The sequence below is a fragment of the Callorhinus ursinus genome, unplaced genomic scaffold (genome assembly GCF_003265705.2).
Source record: "Callorhinus ursinus isolate GAN/ISIS: 27379988/994484 unplaced genomic scaffold, GSC_fseal_2.0 scaffold61, whole genome shotgun sequence".
NCBI classification, from domain to species: domain Eukaryota; kingdom Metazoa; phylum Chordata; class Mammalia; order Carnivora; family Otariidae; genus Callorhinus; species Callorhinus ursinus.
In genome coordinates this window covers 2,570,164-2,588,102 of record NW_027397123.1, presented here as the reverse complement: position 1 = coordinate 2,588,102, position 17,939 = coordinate 2,570,164, and the positions used below count along the sequence as shown (strand labels likewise).

The 17,939-nt window shown below is 37.1% G+C and overlaps 1 protein-coding gene across 1 annotated transcript in view; it reads left to right on the top strand.

Moving 5' to 3' along the window:
* Positions 1–17,939, top strand: part of LOC112810684 (uncharacterized) — a 90,188-nt gene that overhangs the window by 3,250 nt on the left and 68,999 nt on the right. Inside the window, exons 2-4 of the mRNA XM_073885230.1 lie at positions 9,181–9,248; positions 10,814–10,940; positions 11,450–11,548. Of these exons, the coding sequence (XP_073741331.1) occupies positions 9,240–9,248; positions 10,814–10,940; positions 11,450–11,548 (235 nt within the window). The 5' untranslated portion in view covers positions 9,181–9,239. The remainder of the gene's footprint in view (positions 1–9,180; positions 9,249–10,813; positions 10,941–11,449; positions 11,549–17,939) is intronic.

Genomic DNA, 17,939 nt, shown 5'->3' with positions numbered 1-17,939 from the left:
TTAATGTAATGTATTCCGGATGAGATCATGGAACAGAAAAAGGACAGTTCTTTATTCCACACTTTATAAAATATGGAATAAATACTATGATTCTTCCATACTTTATAAAGAACACTCAAAATAATAATAGTGATTTGATTACTGAAAACAGTTTTCTGTTTTTGTTTCTTTGTTTATTATAATCTTCTTGTTCTTTCAGGTATATTCCACTGGGGATATGGAATCAAATTACTGTATGCTAGAGTCATGCTAGAATAACAGATGTTATGCTACAAATTGGAATCAAAGATTTGTTTTAATTTTTAGAGATTGCTCTTTTAGAATTTAATTTTTTCCTATAATTATATAAAGTATTTATGTGGCCCCAAAGTCAAATATGCAAAACAAGGTTTAATTTCATCTCTTCCTTCAAAAAGTAGTCACTTTTTTCTCTTATAGTTTATTCCATCTTTTAAAATGTACTGTAAGTGGGGCGCCTGGGTGGCTCAGTTGGTTAAGCGACTGCCTTCGGCTTAGGTCATGATCCTGGAGTCCTGGGATCAAGTCCCACATCGGGCTCCCTGCTTAGCAGGGAGTCTGCTTCTCCCTCTGACCCTCCCCCCTCTTGCTCTCTCTCTCTCTCTCTCTCAAATAAATAAATAAAACCTTTAAAAAATAAGTAAAATGTACTGTAAGAAAGCACATTAGTGTGCTTTAGATGTATTTATATTTATATATGCCACAAGCAACAAAACGAAAAGTAGGTAAATGGACTTCATTAAAATTAAAAACTTTTGTGCTTCAAAGAACACTGTCAAGAGAGTCAAAGACAACCCAAAGACATTATGAGGCAAAATTCTTGCAAATTATTTTTCTGATGAGGGACTTGTGTCCAGCATATATAAAGATATATTACAACCTAACAATAAAAAGTTAAACAACCCAATTAAAAACGGACAAACTATCCTGAATAGCATTTCTTTAAAGAAGATATACAGATTGCTATTAAGCACATGACAAGGTGCTCAACATCATTAGCCATCAGGAAAATACAAATCAAAACCACAGAGCAATATCACTCACCCTGACTGGAATGGCTACAATAGAAAAGTTAGATTGTAACAAGTGTTAAGAAGGATGTGAAGAGGGGACCCTGGGTGGTTTAGTCAATTCTTGACTTCTGCTCAGGTCATGATCTCAGGGTCAAGAGATGGAGCCCTGCGTAGGCTCTGCCCTGAGCATCAAACCCGCTTAAGATTCTCTCCCTGCCCCTCTACCCCCTATCCCCACTCCTGTTCATGTGCGTGTGCTCTCTCAAAAAAAAAAAAAAAAGAATGTGAATAAATTAGAACCCTCACACACAACTGATGAGAATATAAAATATAGAGAGAAAATAAATAGAAAGAGAGAATATAAAATGGTGTGGTTGCTTTGGAAAATGTCTGGAGGAATGGTGACCAATGGTTGCAGGCTTTCTTTTGGGATAATGAAAATGTTCTAAAACTGATTGTGGTAATGGATTCTGTGAATATACTAAAAACCATGGACTCATACACTTAAAAATGTGGATTGTATGGCATGTGAATTAAATCTCAACAAAGTTGTTTAAAAATGTATGCCCTTAAGGAAAAATCAGGAAAAAAGAGTGATGTCCCTATTTCTATCCAACATTTATTTCAGATTGTAGACACTGCACTGAGACTAGAGAAAAAAAGTAAAAAGTCTAACCATTGAAAAGCAACAGAAAATTGATTAGCAGATATTGTCTACAGGGAAACAACAAAATGTGGAAGTATTCTAAAATTAGAAATTAAGAAGAGAAAAATCAACAAAATAGATAAATAAAAAAGTTCAACAGCATTTAGCTTTTGGAATGTTCCTGGCTTTATTTTTTCCTTTTTTACAAAAGATTTTATTTGGAGAGAGAGCATGCGCATGTGATTGGGGGGGAGGGGCAGAGAGAGAGGGAGAGATCATCTCAAGCAGGCGGGGAGTGCGGATCCTGATTTGGGGCTTGATCTCATGACCCTGAGCTCATGACCTGAGCTGAAATCAAAAGTCAGATGCCCAACTGCCTGAGCGGCCCCCGCGCCCTGCTAGCTCATCTTTGAAAGGGACTGCTAGGAGTAGGACGGCTGGCTCACTGGTGAGGTGCTTCTGTAGCTTCCTGGTTATTGCTAAATTCCCCTCCTCTGAGGTTGTACATTTACTCAGTCAGCATTTTATTACTGGTTTTCCCATAGGTCGTCCAACAATACGCCAGTAAACTTTTGGATATTTTCTAGAGACCTTGTTCTGTCAGTGTGATTTTATTTTATTTTATTTTATTGTATTGTATTCTATTTTATTTTATTTTATTATTTTATTTTATTATTTTATTTTATTTTATTTTAATTTTATTTATTTTAATTTAATTTAATTTTATTTTATTATTTTATTTTATTTTGTCTTATTTTATTATTTTATTTATTATTTTTTTTTAATTTTTTTAATTTTTTAATTTTTTTTTTAAAGATTTTATTTATTTATTTGAGAGAGAGAGAATGAGAGATAGAGAGCACGAGGGAAGAGGGTCAGAGGGAGAAGCAGACTCCCCGCTGAGCAGGGAGCCCGATGTGGGACTCGATCCCGGGACTCCAGGATCATGACCTGAGCCGAAGGCAGTCGCTTAACCAACTGAGCCACCCAGGCGCCCTTATTTATTATTTTAATTTAATTTAATTTTAATTTTTATATTTTATTCTATTCTATTATTTTATTCTATTCTATTCTATTTTATTTTTTATATTTTATTTTATTTTATATATATATTTTAAAGATTTATTTATTTGACAGAGAGAGACACAGCAAGAGAGGGAACACAAGCAGGGGGAGTGGGAGAGGGAGAAGCAGGCTTCCCGCGGAGCAGGGAGCCCGACGCGGGACTCGATCCCAGGACCCTGGGATCATGACCTGAGCCGAAGGCAGACGCTCAACGACCGAGCCACCCAGGCGCCCCTCTCAGTGTAATTTTAATGAACATTTCTGTAATAGTGAGCAAAGTTGAACATCTCCTTATATACTTTAGTGTATTTGTATTTGTTTTACTATGAACTGTCCATTTCTTTTGTCCATTTTTCTATAGGAGTATTATTCCTTTTCTGCCTTTAAAGCTATTTTCTATATATTTGTTAATTTGCCTTTTCCCAGGTCGTCATTTATCTTTTGCTAATGGTGTTTTCCCAATTAAAATAATTTTTTTTGTAGTTAAGTATCTATCTTTCCCTTATTACCTATAGATTTGGCTTACAGCAGGTAAGTTTCTCTAACTCCTGAATTTTTGAAAAATCCAGGCATTGCTTCTTCTTATATGATTTCAATTTTTACATTTTTCTTTTTTTTTTTAGGTTTTATTTATTTGAGAGAGAGACAGAGATAGTGACAGAGAGCACAAGTGGGGAGGAGAGCCTGGACTCAGGACTCGATCCCAGGACCTGAGCTAAAGGCAGATGATTAACCGACTGAGCTACCCAAGCACCCCTCAGTTTTTACATTTCACAAGCAGCTTGATCTGGAGCTTAATCTGATATATTGTGAGGAGTAGTCCAGTTTTTTCATTTTTCAAATGACTACTTATTCCATCATCACCTTTTTAAAGGTCCATATATTCCCCACTGATACAAGATGCCACCTTTATCAAATATGACATTTCCAAATATTTGTGTCATTTTTATATCTCACAATTTTCACTGGATTTTCTCTTTATAATTTTGAAAGAATTGAAAGAAATTAAGAGGACTTATATCTTCCCAAATATCCCTTAAAAACCATATGAATCATCAAGGAAAACAAAACTGCATATAACAACCTATGCCTATAGCCTTATTCAAAGCTAGAGGTTACTATAAACTTCAATTTCTATGTAAGTGGAGAAATACATACCCCAAACAGGCAGATCAGCTCTGGTGTCCATACTAGACTAAAGAGTTAGGGAGAGAAAAGTGAGAGATATGTTGTAGTGTTGGAAAATGGATAACTTAATCCCATGAATATAGAGGTCCATCTTGAGTGGGAACATACTGACAACATGAGTGACCCTGTTAGACTATTGCCTTTTGACTGAAAGGAAGATTCTTGAAAATGGTGAGATGAAAGGTGGCGCTCTTAGGAAATGCCCACTCCTTGAGGAGAGGGAAAGCAATATAAAAAGAAAAGGCATGCTTTCAAGGATGATAGTGAAAGGAAAAAAGGAATCAAGTGTTGGAAACTAAATGCTTTTCAGAACCAAAAGAATGTCACAGATTCAGAAGTGACAGAATTTATGTAGCCAAGAGTTTGGCCTTGCCAAAGAGAGGTCTGGTCATTTTAGTACTTTTGGGAGATAATCTCTGGGCCCTTGGAATATGATGCCTGAGTCTTTGTTTCCTTGGAAGCCTTAGGTCACACAGTATAATCTAACAATGTGATGTAGGGTAGGGACTGGGCACACCTGTATAGTGTTAGGGTAATGGTTGGCCATGTGAGAAAGGACAACAATGTGACCAAGAGTGGGGGCTTTGGATCACAGGATATCAATTGACCTGGAGACAGATCAATGACATAGTCAATTAATGAGCCATCCCCACATCTGGAGCACTCATAAAAACTCAAAAATTGAGGCTCAGGTGACTTTCTGTGGATGGCAGTACTCCATGCGTTTCATCACACATTGATGTCAGGAGAGTAACACATCCTGACTGCATGGAAAAAGACATGGAAGCTCCATGTTTGGTATTTCTCCTGAAATTTGCCCTATGTGTTTCTTCTATAAATTGATTTTAATCTGTATCTTTTTTCATATAATAACTTCCTATGTAACTGTGAGCATAATAGCTTTCAGTGAATAGCTATGAATCCTGAATTTTGAACTTGAGAGTAGTTTTAAACTCTCAATTGGCCTTAGTTGGTTTGGGGAGCTTATAGTTCGTGTCAGAGTTGAGGGTAGTCTCGGAGGGATTGTGCTCTCTAACTTTGTAATTAGTCAAAACTCTTACAAAATCCTACTCCCAAAAAAGAGTCTATTACTAGGAACATTGCACATCACAGTGTCAAAGAAGAAAATGCCCTTGAACTGGGATTTCTATGAAGTTATCCCAAATCTCACATCCTTCTTTAATGATACATGTTTATGCTGGTACAGAAAAAAATCTAAGACTTAAAAAATTTAACAGAAAATAGTAGGAAAAAAATATATGCAAAGCAGTCAGACAACAAAAAGAAGTATAAAGCATCCACATTGGCAAAAAAAAAAGTCAAATTTTCACCCTTTGCAGATGACATGGTACTCTATGTAGAAAACCCAAAAGACTCCACCAAAAAATTGATAGAACTGATAAAGGAATTCAGCAAAATTGCAGGATATAAAATCAACACACAGAAGTCTGTTGCATTTCTATACACTAACAGTGAAGCAGCAGAAAGAGAAATCAAGGAATCAATCCCCTTTACAACTGCACCAAAAACCATAAGACACCTAGAAATAAGCCTAACCTAACCAAAGAGGTAAAAGATCTATACTCTGAAAACTATAGGACACTTATGAAAGAAATTGAGGAAGATACAAATAGATGGAAAAACATTTTGCTCATGGATTGAAAGAACAAATAGTGTTAAAATATCTATTTTACCCAAAGCAATCTACATATTTAATACAATCCCTATTAAAATATCATCAGCATTTTTCACAAAGCTAGAAGAAACAATCCTAAAATTTGTATGGAACCAGAAAAGACCCCAAATAGCCAAAGTAATGCTGAAAAAGAAAATCAAATCTGGAGGCATCACAATTCCAGACTTCAAGCTGTATTACAAAGCTGTAATCATCAAGGCAGCATGGTACTGGCACAAAAACAGACACATAGACCAATGGAACAGAATAGAGAACCCAGAAAAGGACCCTCAACACTATGGTCAACTAATTGTCGCCAAAGCAGGAAAGAATATGCAATGGAAAAAAGACAGTCCCTTCAACAAATGGTGTTGGGAAAATTGGACAGCCACATGCAAAAGAATGAAACTGGACCATTTTCTTGCACTATACACACAGATAAATTCAAAATGGATGAAAGACCTAAATGTGAGACAAGAATCCATCAAAATCCTAGAGGAGAACACAGACAGTAACCTTTTGGACATTGGCTGTAGCAGTTTCTTACTAGATATGTTTCCTGAGGCAAAGGAAACAAAAGCATAAATGAACTATTGAGACTTCATCAAAATAAACCTTCTACACAGCAAAGGAAACAATCAGCAAAAGTAAAAGGCAGCTTATGGAACAGGAGAAGATATTTGCAAATGACATATGTGATAAAGGGTTAGTATCCAAAATCTATGAAGACCTTATCAAACTCAACACCCAAAAAACAAATAATCCAGTTAAGAAATGGGCAGAAGACATGAATAGTCATTTTTCCAAAGAAGACATGCAGATGGCTAATAGACACATGAAAAGATGCTCAACATCACTCATCATCAGGGAAATACAAACCAAAACTACAATGAGATATCACCTCACACCAGTTGGAATGTCTAAAATCAACAACACAAGAAACAATTGGTGTTGGGCAAGGATGTGAAAAAAGGGGAACCCTCTTACATTGTTGGTGGGAATGCAAACTGGTTTAGCCACTCTGGAATATGGAGATTCCTCAAAAGTTAAAAATAGAGCTACTCTATGACGCAGCAATTGCATTATTAGGTATTTACCCAAAGGATACAAAAACACTGATTCAAAGAAAGGGATGCATGCATCCCGCTCTTTATAACAGCATTATCAACAATAACCAAATTAGGGAAAGAGCCCAAATGTCCATTGATTGATGAATGGATAAAGAAGATGTAGTTTATATATCCAATGGGATATTTCTCATTCATGAAAATGAATGAAATCTTGCCATTTGCAACAACAAGGATGAAGCTAAATAGTATTAGGCTAATTGAGATAAGTCAGAGAAAGACAAATACCATATGATTTCACTCTTACGTGGAATTTAAGAAACAAAACAGATGAACATGGGGGGAAAAATGAAAAAGAGCGGCTAACTAGAAAACATTGTTCGCTATAGAGAACGAACTGATGGTTACTGGAGGGAAGGTAGGTGAGGGGATGGGTTAAATGGGTGATGGGTATTAAGGAGGGCACTTGTGATGAGCACTGGGTATTGTATGTAAGTTATGAATTACTAAATTCTGTACCTGAAACATATTACACTGTATGTTAACTAACTGGAATTTAAATAAAAACTTGAGGAAGAAAAAAGCTAAAACCTTAAAACTCTTAGAAGGAAACAAAGGAGATCTCCATTACCTAGGTTAGATAATGGTTTCTTTTATATGACACCAAAAGCACAAGCAACCAAAGGAACAAAAATTATATAAGTAGGATTTTAGCAAATTTAAAAACTTTTGAGCTTCAAAAGACACCATGAAATAAGGGAGAATATAGCCCACAAAATGGGACCAAAATGTGCAAATTGTATGTTCAATAAAGGAATTCTATTTTAGAATATATGAGGAATTATTACAAGGCAACAATAAAAAGACAACCAGGTTTTTAAAATGAGCAAATAATTTGAAAACATATTTTTCCAAAGAAGGGATAGAAATGGTCAGTATCATCAGGGAAGTGTAAATCAAAATCACAGTGACATACCACTTCAAATTCACAAGAATGACTATAACCCCAAAAGGTGGTGAAGATGTGGAATAACTGGAACTTTGACAGATTTTTGCTGGAATTGTAAGATGATGCAGCTGCTTTGGAACAGAATTTGGCAGTCCCTGAAAATGTTAAACAGAGTTACCATATCACCCCACAAATTCATTTCTAGGTATAGCTAAGAGAAAAGAAATATATGTCCACACGAAAATATGTAGCTAAATGTTCTTAGTAGCGTTATTTATAGTAACAAAAGATGTAAACAATGCAAATATCCATCAACTAATGAATGGGGCAAAAAGATGCTCTATCCATACATCAGAATGTTATTTGGCAATATATAGGCATGAAGTTCTGGTCCATGCTGAAACATAGATGAACCTTGAAACATTATAGTATGTGAAAGAAGCTAGTCACAAAAGACACAAATTGTAGTTTCATTTATACAAAATGTCTATCTAGAATAGGTAGATCTATAGATACAAAGAGTAGATTAGTGGTTGCCAGGATCTGGGGAAATGAGAATGAAATTGCTAATGCCTATGGGTTTTATTTTTGGATAATGAAAATATTCTAAAATTAGTGGTGATGGTTGCACATCTCTTTCAATTTGTTAAAAACCATTCACTTGTATTTTAAAGAGTATGAATTTATGAAATGTGAATTATATGTCAGCAAAGCTGTTAGAAAAAGAAATAAAAGGAAGATGCTAGAGCTGATGGAGTGGAAAATGGTGGTGGTGGTTAAATTCACAGACCTGTTTGCTCATCAATTAAATGTTAATGTGTATAAGGCATCGAGCACATAGTATGTGCTCGGTGGAAATTATTTCTTGTACAGCCACTGTCTTAAACCATCTTTAGCCTGACGTTTAGAGACAGAATGATGTTAAGCAGTATTATAGGGAGGTACTGCCTCCAGAGTTCCTGAATTCAGCTAAGGCCATGATTCAATGCAATAGGCAGTTGTTTTCTGTTAGAGAGTGTTTGGGTTTGTTCCTTGGTTACTGGGTGAGTGTAGTGAGACTTTATGTGGCCTAGATGAAGCCTGTGCTTTGCATTCAGCATGCTTTCTTGCACTGGAATGTGAGAATGAACCAGGGAAGCACTTGAGGTAAATAGTGTGTTGAGATCTTAGTCATGGAAAGTGTTTTTCCTAGGAATTGGCCTACATAGATAACAGATGATTTCAAAGCCTGAAGGCCCCATCAGTGTCCTTGAGGTGGGAACCACTTGGATAAATCTGGATCAGGGTCCCCTAGGTTATAAAAGATGAACTGCTAAGGCCAGGTCAGGGAACCCTAACAACATGATGGGGATTGGGTACTGCTTTAGCATAAAGTAATTCTTCTACATCTCTGTTTTCTGGAATTGGGGAAGGGGTGAGATTGTTTAGGCTTCTGCAGATCTCAGTATATATTTTTGGGTGTGGAAGGGTCCAGGCACCATGAAAAGGGGAGGAAATACTTAAGTCATTTAGAAGTAGGCCTCTTTTCATGGTTTCCTTTTTCTTCCCTGTCTTCTCAGGACTGCACTTCTCCATGAGGAGAAGCCAGAGGAGGACTCATAAGTTGCAATTCTAAGCCATGCCTTGTGTGAGTTCATGTTTCTTCTTCCTCTTTATATCAAACAGTCATTGTTTTCTTTTTTTTTTTTTTAAGATTTTGTTTATTTATTTGAGAGAGAAAGAATGAGACAGAGAGAGCATGAGGGGGGGAGGGTCAGATGGAGAAGCAGACTCCCTGCAGGACTCAGTCCCAGGACTCCAGGATCCTGACCTGAGCTGAAGGCAGTCATTTAACCAACTGAGCCACCCAGGCACCCACAGTCATTGTTTTCTAGGATACGAATATTCAGTATTCTCATCTCTAGATTTTCTGCTTCACCAAGTGTTTGCTCTCCTGCTCACTCTCATTCTAGTGAATGATGGGAATGAGTCCCAGGTCTTTCTCAACTGCCCTCCTTCTCTTCTCTAACAATGTTTTAGGGATCCATTTGTAAATCAAGAATTGTGTTTGAGTGACCTCTCCTGTCAGAATGTGGTTTGATGAGATGGTATTACACGTGAAAAACTTGGCCTTTCTCATTAACCTGGATTTTCTCATGGATTAAGATGGAAATTGGTGTTAGTCTCAGAATGTGGTGAGATCTGCTCTATGAAGCTTTTAAGATTGGAAATGTGATCAAATGCAGGATTGAGAACAGAGAGATAGAGAATTGTGTCAGGAATTAATACAGAGACAAGGTCCATTTTGAATTTGAATAGTATGAATAGGTCAAGGGCCACATCTGTGTGAGGGTAGCTCATCTTTCATTAGCTTTCTGTTGCTCATAATAAGCAGAAGCACAGTGAGCAATGGTAAGTGGTAATATGATCAGCCAGATGATTAAATAGTTGAGGATTTTAGAAACAGAGCTGTGAAGGATGTTAGAGGAGGAGTGCAAAGTACTGCAAAATAAAATGATTACAATCATAATATGGAATATTATGTAGCTTTGAAAAATGATATCTGTGAAAGGATTTGCCAGGACTAGGAAGAAAGAATATTATTACTAAATTATTCTGAGACTTAACTTGGAAAGAACTTCTGAAATCATGTGTAAATCTTAATTTTCTAAGATAAACATTTTAAATGACATTTTGGAATATGCCCATCAGGTTTATTTTTTCTTTTCTCTTCTTCCCTTTCGCCTTCCAGACCTCCTTTTTTTCCTTCCCTCCTTTTCTTTCTCTTTTCAGTTCTTTAAAGGGAGACGGGAAGAAGGAACTTTCAATTTATTTGAGGATTTGCATGTGTTATATGCTAGTACACATTATTTCATTTAATCACAAAAGTACACTTACCTGGCTTTTGTTCATTCCCATTGCTGTTCCCAAGAGGCTATGTGATAGAGTAATAGGAATGTTGAGGAATTGTTTAGGTGCTCTGTATTTCCTCATTCACTTCCCTTCTATTACCTACCCACATTACCTACCCATGTTAGCTTCAACATATTTGTTCACTGTTTTGGCCCCTTTATGTAATACTTTTCTCCTCCTCTTATTACTGTGTGTGTGTGTGTGTGTGTGTGTGTGTGTGTGTGTGTGTGCACGCTCCTTTCATTACTTCTGAAAAATATTCCTTTATTTTGACTTTAACACTTGGGCTTGTCATTTCAGAGGTTGGTGTTGTTCAAGGATGTGGCCGTAGACTTCTCTCAGGAGGAGTGGGAGTGCCTGGACTTGGAACAGAAAGATTTGTACAGAGATGTGATGTTGGAAAACTATAGCAACCTGGTCTCACTGGGTAAGTTTGTCTGGTCCCAATAATTCGACTATAGTCTTTGTGAAATTTGGGAAATATTTTAAGTACCTAGCTGAATTTCAGAACCCTAGTCCCAACTAAGTTATTTGTGGCTTATAGACTTTAAAATGGACAGTTCCACTGAGTACCTTTATCTTCTCTGTTCTTCACATATCCTTCATCTAAATCTTTTTAAAAATATTATTTATTTATCTGAGAATGAGAGAGTAACAGAGAGAGAGAGAGCATGTGAGTGCACGAGGTGGGGGAGGGGCAGAGGGAGAGGGAGAGGGAGTAGCAGACTCCCCACTGAGTAAGGAGCCCAATGCAGGGCTCAATCCCAGGACCCTGAGATCATGACTGCAGCCCAAGGCTGACGCTTAACCTTGAGCCACCCAGGTGCCCGCCCCCCCCAGTCTTTCTGTGATTGACCTTCTTACTTGATGAACGGTGGACTCAATTTTAATTCTGGGCAAGCAGAGTATAATCATATCTTTTTCCATTCTTTTAAGCAGGATTTTCCATTTCTAGAGCAGATGTGCTTTCCTTATTGAAGCAAGGGAAAGAGCCCTGGAAGGTTGTGCAGGATGTGACAAGAAGTCAGAGTTCAGGTGAGTCAGAGATGGTCAAGCAAGGGGAGGCCATTGTTGAGAACAGTCAAATCACTTAATTTGTTGGCTACAACTTTGAGATATTAGCTGAGAAGGTCTCTTCAAAGATCAAACCAAGGCCTGTGGAGTAGAAGCTTGAATACTGGAAGGCAAAATGGTTTTAGCATCAGTTACCAAAGGAAACCCCTTCTTCACCCCAATTACCACTTCTTTGCTTTTCTTTCACATTCCCCTGTCTTTTCAAATGGAATAGCCCTCCTCCAGTGATAACAATTTTACCTATATTTTTCATCCAGTTAGGGAGAATAAAAGTTGAAAATGAGGTCAGAGAGGAGGTGGGGCCAGGTCACGTAGGGACCTGTATGCCATGACAAAGAACTGGGATTACGTTGAAACTACAATAATGATTGGCTGATATCAAGCAGGAGACTGACATGATTAAACTTGGTATTTTCAAAGACTACTCTGGATACTGTATAGAAAATAAAATGGGAGCAAGAGTGAAACAGAAAGACCAGTTGGAAAGCGATTTTTTAGTCCAGATTAGAAATTATGGTGTCTTAGTTGAGGGCAGTAGTAAGTGAAGGTGACATGAAGGGGTCAGATTCTGATCAGATTTTAAAGGTGGTGCCTCTTGCTGATTAGTGGGAAGTGGTGTGTGATGAAAGAGAAATCCAGGATAACTTACTAGATTTATGCCTGAGCAATTGGACATCTTTTTCTTAGTTGGGAAAGACAGGTGTTCACGAATTCTGTTTTGTTCATGATACTTGAGGATTATCTATTAGAACTAGGAAGAAATCAAGAAAGAACCTGGAAAGAAATAATATACATGTAAGTAGAATTTAAAACCTTAGACTTGGAAGAAATAATTTATGAAGTTATGTAATAGTTTAAAAAGAGAAGGACCCTACTGCAGTCTGTATTTTAGTTAGAAAGAAGGGGAAGTTCCAGCAAAGGAGACTGAGAAGGAATAGCTAGTGAGCTAATAGGAAAATAAAGAAAATGGTTGTATCTCAGAAGCCAAGTGGAAAAATATTTAAGAAGGGCAGCGTCTGATGACGTATGGTGACTAACATAACATAAAAAAAAAAAAAAAATCTCAAAAAAAAAGGGGGGGGCAGGCTTCTTTCTTATCAGGGAACGTGAGTAAGTTGAGGACTGAGAATTGATCACTGGATTTGGTAATGAGGGAAAAGAAAGCTGTGCATTGGTTCAGATAGAAGGGAAGAGAGGGAAATGGGAGGTCATATAGTATTACAGTATAGGGGATGATTGGAAGAACTGGAATCACTTAGACCAGAGCTTTAGTGGCAGCTTTTGTCTCAAGCAAATTACTTTACCTGGCTTGACTCCCTTGTCCCATTTCCTCATAGTTTAAAAGGAAAAGAACACCTAACTGATAAGATGGTTGAGAAGATTTGGAATATTGAATGCAATTGCATTATTCTAAGTTCTCAATAAGAGAAATTTTATGGAAGAAAAATTAGTACAAATGGGATAACTATAGTGCTGCATTTTGAAGTGTAGACAGATTTCAAACTAGACCCTTATGAATAGCTCTAGTCAGAAAGCTAGCAAACATTTTAGGGGCCACTCTATGCTGTGACTACCATACAATCAAGTTTTTCCTAATGACTTCTAACGAAATATCTCTTGATTCTGTGTGCTTTCACATCCACTAGCAACCCTTTAAGCCTATACTCCCTCTGATCTGGGCTACTGCAGTACCCTTCTAACTGGTTTTGACACAGTAGCCAGAGTAATATTTTTAAAAAATATAAATCAGATCACACAATGATAAAATCAAAACTAGAAAGCCTTACCTAACCTGGCTTCTGAAGGTTTTTATAACCCTACCTTAGATACCTCTCCCCTTTCTCATTGGACTCCAGCCACAGGAGCCTTCATTCATTATCTCAGATACATCTAGTACCTGCATATCTAGTACCTGTGCTCCACCCTCTTATGTCACTCACTCTGCCCGGAATGCCCTACTCACCTCACTAACTGCTGTGCTTCTTTAGGTCTCAGCCTATATATCATTATATCCTGAGAATTCTTTCCTGATCAAATTCTCAGTAATGATCTTTTAGGTTTTCTTACAGTCATTTCCAAGCTATAATTTTATAATAGTAAGACTGTCACACTTTTTGGCTGCAACACATCTGTAAAGGAGATCTGCAGAGCTCAGTGTGCCTCTGATTTAAGTGAGCCTTCAAAATCTTGTGTGCTCTTGGTAAGACCAGCCCCTGACAGGCCTCCAGCAGAATTTAAGGGAAACAAGATCACTTCCTGTTCTAACATGGCAGTATTTTTCTTACTGTTTTCTTAGAGACCAATTCCCATTAACAAAATTACCCAAATTCCCCTAAGAGGTTTTTTAGGACCAATTCCTGTTTGTCTTACACCTTCAGTTACCTCACTCAGGTCCGGAAGTCCAAGCTTTCCAGAGCACCAATCAGCAGCTGAACTCTTTCACCATATATTTCCAGTCAGACTTAATTCCCCACTCTTTCATAACACCCAAATCTCTTCCATCATACTGTTTGAAACTTTTTAAGAAATATCTCATATTATCTTTAGACTCTCTGACTACTCCTTTCACCTTTTGGCTTTAAGTGAACACTTTAGCTGTGCCATGAATATACAAATTTTTCTTAGAGTACTTGATAATGGTTCTTGCTTTGTCTTATCCCACAGTCCATTATTTCCCATTACCAAAGTCCCCAGCTCCTTTAAAGCACTTCAGAGACTGAACCGCCCACTATGTGCTCTTGTCATATCATTTACCAATTTCCTCTCCTTGAATAGACTGAAGATCAGAAATCTTGGCCCACTGACTTTCTCTTCTCCACTACACCTGTTATCATTGTTGGTGACTTCTGCATCCTTACAATAATATATCTTGGGATGCCTGGGTGGCTCAGTTGGTTAAGTGTCTGCCTTCAGCCCAGGTCATGATCCCAGGATCCTGGGATTGAGTCCTGCATTGGGCTCCTTGCTCAGTGGGGAGCCTGCTTCTCCCTCTGCCTGCTCTGCCTGCCACTCCCCCCTCTTATGTGTGCACTCTCGCTCGCTCTCTGACAAATAAATAAAATCTTAAAAGAAATAATACATCTTAATTCTCAATTCCTTAACCTCATTTCAAATGATCTTTCTCCTCCAAATTACTTCACTTATTCACTCCCCTAGGTGATACATAAACCTTGTAATTAACCAGCCCCAAATCTGTTTCAAACATTCACTCTCTTTGACAGCTACTTTTTTTCTAATGGGTTATTTATTTATTTTAGAGAGAGAGCATGCGAGCAGGGAGAGGAGCAGAGGGAGAGGGAGAATCTCAAGCAAACTCCCTCCTGAGTCTGGAGCCCAAATGGGGCTGGGCTCGATCCCGCCACCACCAGATCATGACCTGAGCCAATACCAAGTATTGGACTCCCAACCAACTGAGACATCCAGGTGCCCTGACAGCTACTTTTTAACTTTTCAACTAACTTATTCTTGTACTACCTCCTCAACCACATAGTGTAATGTCTTCCATATGAAAAAAAAATTGTTCTTGATGTTACATTTTCCATTCTGTTACTCTGCTCTCCTTGATAGCCGTGACTTATCTATACTTCCTCACCTCCCATTCTCCCTTGCCTCTTTCAGCTACAGGTATAGCCATTGCTGGGTAACTTTTCTCTTCTTTGCTGGATAATTTTAAGGCATGCCCAAGAAATTACTTAATTTAAAAATTAGATTAACATATTTAATACTTTAGACATAGAATAATCCCTTTGATCTCTAATTGATGCCAGACTCATTTAATAATTTTGGTATCTCTTAGTCTAATTTTTTATATGGATTGCCATCTCTTCTTCACTTCTTGTTCTACCACACTGGGCCAACTTAAACTTCTTCAGTTGAAAGGAGAAGAATACAAACATCAGGTTCCAGATTTGCTCTGGGTCCTTACAGGGAGCATTAGGGGAATCCTAATTATTTACAGAATTTTCATTTAGGGAGTATTGCTAACATTTAGAAAATCAGCCACATGATTTTTAAAAATTTATAGTGAAATTTACAGGAAAGTGCATTAAACATATGTATAGTTTGATGAATAACCACCCATGACAAGAAACAGAACATGTGACAGAACTCCAGAAACACCCAATGAATATATCTTATGACCTATGTATACATTTCAGAAAATATTGTTTAATTTTGCCCATTTTAGAATTTAGGTGAGTGACATCATATTGTATGTATTTTTTTGTGTCATGCTCGTTGCATTCATTATTATAGTTGTGAGAGTCCATATTGGTAGCTCTAGTTCATTCATTTTTGCAAGAATTCCATTGTTTGAATATATCAAAATTAACTCTTGGTTATTAACTTTCAGTATATTCTTGGTTAAAATTTGGGTCATTTCTAATTTGGCTGTTAAAAATAATGATGCGATAAATGTCACTTGACATGTTTACTCCTATACCTGAGCATGAGGTTCTGTGGGATATCTATCTAAGAATAAAAGTGCCAGGTCAGAAGATATGTGTATCCTTGATTTTACTAGATAATGTCAAGCTGTGTTCCAAAGTAGTTGTACCCATGTACACCCCTATCAATAGTATATGAGAATTTGTTTGCACCACATCCTTGAGTGCAGATTTTAAAAGTTTTGCGAATCTCGTGGGTTTGTATCTGTCATTGGAATTTTATTTCCATCTCCTTGATTACTAATGAGTTTGGGATTTTTTTTTTAATATATATTTATTGGCTGTTTAGAACTTTTCTTTTGTAGATTCCTGTTCATGTCTTTGGCTTATTTTTCTATTGATTTGTTAATTTTTCTCTTACTGATTAGATCGGTTTTTTAAAAATATATTGTAGTTACTATATTTGTGTTTCAGATATCTTTTGCTGTGTGGCTTGGCTTTTCACTCTTTTTCTAGAATCTTTTGATGAATAAAAGTTCCTAATTTTAAAGTAGTAGAATTATTAATTTTTTCCTTTATGATGGATATTTTTTGTGAGCTATTACAAAATATCCTTCAGGTAGCACCTGGGTGGCTCAGTTGATTGAGCGACTGATTCTTGATTTCAGCTCTGGTCACGATTTCGGGGTCATGAGATGGAGCGCTGCTCTGAGCTCCATGCTGAGCATGGAGCCTACTTAAGATTCTCTCTCTTCCCCCCAACCCGCTAGCCCTCTCTCTCTCAAAAAATAAAATGTCCTTCTGTACCTACTTTCATTCATGAATATATTCTTCTATATACGTATTTTAATTTTTAAAAAATTTTTTAAAATTTTTAAATTTTTTTATTTTTTTAAGATTTTTATTTATTTGACAGAGAGAGACACAGTGAGAGAGGGAACACAAGCAGGGGGAGTGGGAGAGGGAGAAGCAGGCTCCCCGGGGCTCGATCCCAGGATCCTGGGATCATGACCTGAGCCGAAGGCAGATGCTTAACAACTGAGCCACCCAGGCGCCCCTGTATAAGTATTTTTAAATAGCTTTTTAGTGTTGCCTTCCACATTGAGATTTTTATCCTACCTATAGTTGATTTCTCTCATGGTCTGTCAAATAGAGGTCTGGTTTTTTGTAGTTGTCTTGGCAAGATTAATTGTAAAGTTTATTTTCTCCCCACTAAAGTGCTGCTTTTATAGTTATATAAATATAACATAAATAATATAAAATATACATAATATATATGTAAAAATATATAATATAAACATAATTATAAATATAATTTCCTTTTTATGTGGGCATATTTTTGGACTTTATATTTAAGCCTGTGACAATACCACATTATTTTAATTATACTTGCTTTTAATGCATCTTGCTACCTAATGGGGAAAATATTTTCATCTTTTCTTTAAGAATGTCATGACTCTTCATGGTCTCATGTCTTTCTAATTAGCTTGACAGCCCTCTCCCCTCAAATGTGTTGGGATTTTGATTAAGATTATATTGAATCTAGAGATTATTTTGGGAGAAAATTGACATGTTTACAATATTGAGTTTTCTCATGTTTCCTAATAATGTCCTGATCACAGAGTTGTAGACAAAGGAGAAGTGGCCATTGTTGCACCTCCCCAATTGCTGCAAGTCCCTCCCCGTCTTGCTGAAGTGACTTCCAGGGAATTTAATGGGCTGGCACCCCTTTATTCACTGTGTTCATTTTTCTCTTTCCCACTTGGGAGCCAGATATTAAAGACGAGGACTTTCAAAAACAACTGCATATATGGGAAAGTTAGAAAGGGACCATGGTACCCAGAGAAAGGCTCAGAAAAGACCTGAGAAGACCTTAAGTTTATACCTGAGGGTGGTCCTCAGCACAGAAACCTATAACGATCAAAACAACAAAAACAGTAACAAAAATTAGCAAACCCTGGGGAAGG